The sequence below is a fragment of the Pocillopora damicornis genome, chromosome 7 (assembly GCF_964200805.1).
Source record: "Pocillopora damicornis chromosome 7, jaPocDami1.2, whole genome shotgun sequence".
NCBI classification, from domain to species: domain Eukaryota; kingdom Metazoa; phylum Cnidaria; class Anthozoa; order Scleractinia; family Pocilloporidae; genus Pocillopora; species Pocillopora damicornis.
In genome coordinates, this window is record NC_142676.1 from 1,575,745 (window position 1) to 1,581,516 (window position 5,772).

Consider the following 5,772-nt stretch of genomic DNA (forward strand, 5'->3'; position numbering starts at 1 on the left):
TAAACAACAAATAAGTTTATTTGGGAGGACCTAGAAAGAACAGAAAGACACAAACTTTCCGTCATCTGCACTATCTTTTTTCCAGACTGCCATTTAGGCTGAGAGGCCTGCTACTTTTTTCGCACAATCTACCATATACCAACGTGTGCGAATCGATCATAACACTTAGGTTAGAAAACTTACAAATGAAACAAACTTTGCATGGAACTGCCAGTAAGGCTAGGAAGTCTCCAATACATGCAAGTTTACAAATCAATCCTGCCAGTTAGGCTGGTCAACTTACCAATCGAACAAGCCTTGCGTGACACTGCCAGTTAGGCTAAGTAAGTGATGGGTCAGCTGGGGACATTGTGTGTGGTATAAAAACGAAAGTAAAACACTATAGGCTAATTAAAGCGGAGACGCCTTTAAAGATGAAGCGTTTTTAGGATTAACTGAAGATCTTAGAGTTGTTCCATTGTGTTTCATTTTGTACTGGAGCAAACAGGTTATCGTAAAATATGAACGCTATCCCCGACAAGATCAGCAACCAGCAGATCGCCATTATTACAGCCAGACACGATCCAAGGAACTTTGATCGTGTTCTCGCCAAATGAAGTGAGAAATGTTCCATCCAAGGTAAACATTTTCAGGACGCCGTCGCGGAGATTTTCATCAATACCACTAGCGTCACACACGATTAGGTTACCAAAGGAGTCTACACAAAGTCCCTCGGGATATCTCAACTGTCCTTCACCACAACCCTTGCGGCCAATATTGCTTATGAACACTCCTTCCTTATCAAAGACCTTCACACAATGTGCTCTCATATAGGAAACATAGAACATGCCTCGATAATAACATGGAAAGCTTGGGGAAACTTCGCTATCCGGTGCAGAGAAGGCCAGCAGCAATTCTTTCCCGTCTGGGGAGATGACTTTCACCTTTTTGTCACCTTTATCACAAACGATCACGTGGCCATCATCAGTTTTGACAAAAACATGATGTGCTTTAATCAGATGTTCAGAAAAATGTTCGACGAAGAGGCCACGATCAGTTAGAACTGAAAGCTTCTTATTATGTGATCTGAACTGCTCATGAGTAACCATGATGTCATTGCTCTTTGAGAATGCCACTGAGACAGGAAAACCTATGTTGGCACAAACTTGCGAATCTGCCTCGCCTCCTATCGTCTTCACACGTTTCATGTCCTTATCAAAGACCAGGACTCGTTTGTTAACATAATCTGCAACTGCAATGTCTCCAGTTATTTCATTCTTTGCGATACAGTATGGTCCGTTTAATTCTCCTGACCCATACGACTTCACTACTTTGTACTGATGGGGCTTCACCTCAACTTTCCAAGGACTACCGGTCAGCGGCCATCCATTTACTTTGATTTCAAAGTCGTGCCGACCAACGCTCTTCGGTTTGTAACATACTCGATAATTACTATCTTTACAATCTATGACTTGTACCTCCTCATCACCAGTTTTAGGGCTAACAGTGACGGTCACTTGTTCTTGCGTGTTATAGCACTTCTGTCCTCCTGAATCTCGCGTTATTATTGTGAAGTTAGCTTCAGCGCCCTGTTCCACTTCTATCAAACATTTCCCTCTAGCCAACGATTGCGAATGATCAGTGTTACTTATAACAACTCTACCCAGCTGATCATGAGCTTTTTGACCGCATTTTAGACAAAAACAGGCGTCACGCTTATTGCAATAGAAGCCACTTGGTCCGTTCTCGTGAACGCTCTCTTTGCAAGTGGTAACTCCACACCAGCAGATCTGTTTACCCCGCTGGTATTGCTGACCTTGAAACAATAAGTTAAGAAATTGCGTAAGAATTGACAGAGGTAGGTTGGAGTGGAAAACGAGTATTTGCTTCTGAGGATATGATGTACTTAAATGGCTACTTATACTGGAGAGACTGCCTGGCCTGTCACTTCCTGTTTTTGTCGTTGAACTGTTTTACCCTTAATGGTTTGAAACCGGAAGTACACGCATTAGTCAAATATAAAAATCGCCAGGCTTAAAACCAACTATCTTTATCTACATCACCATCATCGAACAGATCTTACCTAGATCAGTTGCTTCTCTTGAAGCTGTCAGGAGATCAAGTCTCATCTTTATTTCGTTCAGCTGATCTTTAATGATGTCCTCGTCCTTTTTCCACTCACCCAGTAGTTCCATGTAGTGATCTTCAACTTCAGGGTCCATGCACTCGTTTCTAAGATCGTCAATAGCAGCTACATAAGTGACGCCTCCCAGTCTGACCAGAGTGTCCCGGATGTCACGCCAGTATTCATTGAATTTGACGTCATCAACAGAAGCTTTCTCAGCGTGACCGTACACGGTGTTCCTAAAATACTTAACTCGGGCAATGTCCGCTTCCCTGCTGAGGTCTGTTACGGCGGGCAATGCGTCCCAACCGGTCAGCGGAGCAGTTAAGCCGCACAGGTTCCGTAACAGAACCATCAGCAAAGTTGTGTCAAAGTCACGTGAAGACACTGAGTTGGGGATAGCAGGGAAAAGCTTCCCCCACTGTATTTGATTGATAATCTTCTTCTTTCTAAGAGATTGTAAGGCGGGCTTCTTTGCCGCCAAAACTGAGGGTAGATTTGCTGGAGAATGGATGGTATCTAACGTGTCTCGAAGAGCCTGGGTTCCAATATCAACCAGCAGACGGCACAATCTGGCATAGTTTGTTGTTTCCTTTGTGGATAAAGCAGTCGGTGTAGCACTGGCCATGAGCGAGTCCTGTCTTGAAAACAATATTCATAACTCTTATAGGAAAGTCGTTTCTTTCCACAGCACAGTTCCAGTAAAATATAACTCTACAATATACGGTTAAGAATATATGAAAGTCATATATTTGAACTGCGGATAAAGACATGAATGAAAGTGATCCTCGCAGTGATGTGCACTACTTAGGCAGTAGTGAAAATAAGGCCTGAAAAAATTTCAGGCCTGTACGGGATTTGAACCCATGACCTCTGCGATACCAGTGCAGCGCTCTACCAACTGAGCTAACAAGCCAACTGGGAGCTGGTCATGATGGTGGTTCTAAGTAGTGCACATCACTGCGAGGATCACTTTCATTCATGTCTTTATCCGCAGTTCAAATATATGACTTTCATATATTCTTAACCGTATATTCGTCACTTCACGGGTTTATTTAGAACCACCATCATGACCAGCTCCCAGTTGGCTTGTTAGCTCAGTTGGTAGAGCGCTGCACTGGTATCGCAGAGGTCATGGGTTCAAATCCCGTACAGGCCTGAAATTTTTTTCAGGCCTTATTTTCACTACTGCCTAAGTAGTGCACATCACTGCGAGGATCACTTTCATTCATGTTCATATAACTCTACAATGTAGACGGAAATTAAAGGCAAATGTTTTCCCCTACATGGCTTACGATTTGCCTGTATCCGCTTACCCCAATAAATTTTGAAGATCTACTGATGACCCATGTGCCTAAGGGCATAAGCTTCTGAAAGATCCCCCATTATTGACTGTTTTTATTAGTTCACTTAATCTCAGCTATCAGCTCTGATTACGTATTACTCTTATTTTCCGTTTTTTTGAAAAAAACTAAAAATGTATTGCGCTGGGTGTCAAAAAGCTCACTTATTTTTTTTCCGTGAATACTGTACCCCGTACCACGTTAACAGACTTTAAAGTACACGTGTACTGTATTTCCTGCAAATATTCAGATCCTGCTGGGTAAACAATTACAATTACTTTATTTTGCCTAAGAGTTTCGTTCGGTGTCGGTCGAAAAGGCGACTCACATGTCTTGTGATTACCTCACCGTTTTGGCGATTCGAACCAGCACCGTAACCTGTTACCACAGTCTGTTTAGCCTGAAAGCTGGCTCTTGTGATGGGGTTCTGCCTTGCGGCCCCTTTTCTGGGCACAGTCGCTTAGGAAAAAAGATGTTAAAGGGGCCTTCTCTAATTGTTTCAAAAATTATTATCAGTTGGCGCCCCATACTGAACTGGAATTAGAAAATTACTCGCCTGAGTTGTCATTCACAATTGTGGGGAATATACATAACGGCGTAATATGTGACTTACACAGTTCACATACTGTAATATTTTTCGCCGCTATCTGCGTTGGTAGATTAATCATAATAAAATAATATATAATTAGATTATATAACTGGCGTAAAATTTACATTATATATATATCACCGACTGGAAGAAATTACGCTGTTAGTTACTGGCGTAAAATCTTACATATATACATTACCGACTGAAAGAAATTACGCCGTTAGTTACTGGGGTAAAATTTTACTCTATATACATTACCGAGCTGGTGAAAGAAATTAGCCCGTTAGATACTGGCGTAAAATCTTGCAGTATAAATAGTACAGAGTGGATGAAATTACGCTGTTAGTTACTGGTGTAAAATATTACATATAAACGGCGTAGTCGGTATTGTATATACTGTAAGATATTACGCTAGTAACTAACGGCATAATTTTATTTCCAGTCGGTAATGTATATATGTGGGATTTTACGTCAGTAACCAACGGCGTAAATTTTTCCAGTCGGTATATATACATACTGAGAGATTTTACAGCGTTAGTTAACGGCTTAAAATCTTCTAGTATGTACACCGACGCAGACAGAGGCGTAAAATCGTACAGTCTGTAGACTATGTTAATCACATATTACGCCTTTATCGAATTACCGCTCTGGGTGACAATTTTAAGAGTGTCCATTTGGGTCGCTAGCTGTCCATTCGAGGAAAACTTTGCCCGCAATTTATGTTAAAAGAGAATGTTCTTTTGAAAGATATCAAACGATAGGAAACAAACCTTTGGTCTCACACGGAGGAGAAGAAATAGAATGTAGCCAAACACTGCTCGCTACCAAGAGTCGATCTGCACAAATTTTTTTATGAATGCGTGACAAAAGAATCATTTCTTTGTCACGTGTTATTTCTCATGCCCAGGCCCTACGCACTTCAAGGAAGTTTCAATCTTGACCGATGGGAGACAGTCTGTAAGGATCGAAATTTTTTTCCTTGTCAGATTGGAAATTCCCCAAAGGTGGCATTCCTCAAGGAACAAAACTTGGTGTTATCCTGTTGACGGCCTGATGACTAACAACCTACTGAAGGATTGAAATTGAAGCTTACATTTGTTGATGACACCACAGCTCTCAAAATCTTGGCTTGGAGTGGTTGCAGTCTACTCAATCCAGTTGCTAATGACATTTACATTTTTCAAATGACCACAACGTGGGTTTAAACATAAAAAATCCAAAGAAATGTGATTTAATTTAATGCATAATCACAACGTTGTAGAGTTACCCATAATTCATAGTTATAACCTTGTGGATCTTGCCCTCTTCCTTAAACTCCTCGGAGTGTAGATCAGTAGTGATCTAAGGTGGCACTATCACATCGATTTCATTTTTACGAAGGCCTCAGAGTGCCTTTTCTCATTGCTAATATCAACCCTTTGACCCCTAAGAATGATTTGCATCTAATTTCTCCTTACCATACCCCCCTGAATCAAACATTAAGGTCAGGAGAATAAAGGAGCTGATCACCAACTAAAGAAGCTCTTGATTGTTCGACAAATTTTCCGTCTCAGCATTTTAGGAAATGTTTAGAGAATAAAAAGGAGATTACGTATATTGATGTTTGGATGAAAAGGGTAAAGGAAGGCAGGTGTACCTTGTAAACTAATCCTTAAAGTCTACCTAACACGAATGAACATAGCTGTATGACTTACCTTAAGGCTTATAAAAGAGAAAATTATTTCTATTAACTCGAA

At 41.0% G+C, this 5,772-nt stretch overlaps 1 protein-coding gene across 3 annotated transcripts; it reads right to left on the bottom strand.

Annotated features, from left to right (window-relative positions):
- Positions 1 to 4,921, bottom strand: LOC113675071 (uncharacterized). Of its 3 annotated transcripts, XM_089213235.1 has the most exons (4): positions 4,807 to 4,847; positions 3,796 to 3,906; positions 2,063 to 2,741; positions 1 to 1,795 (listed from the first exon to the last, which is right to left on the bottom strand). In XM_089213235.1, the coding sequence occupies exons 3-4, from the start codon at positions 2,730 to 2,732 to the stop codon at positions 489 to 491; spliced, it is 1,977 nt and encodes a 658-aa protein (XP_089069361.1). In that variant the 5' UTR covers positions 2,733 to 2,741; positions 3,796 to 3,906; positions 4,807 to 4,847; the 3' UTR covers positions 1 to 488. The 3 variants fall into 3 exon arrangements, with proteins under 3 accessions (XP_089069361.1, XP_027047404.2, XP_089069360.1); XM_027191603.2 differs by lacking the exon at positions 3,796 to 3,906 and having other exon boundaries at positions 2,063 to 2,745; positions 4,807 to 4,921; XM_089213234.1 differs by lacking the exon at positions 3,796 to 3,906 and having other exon boundaries at positions 4,807 to 4,894.
- Positions 4,922 to 5,772: the final 851 nt, after the last annotated feature.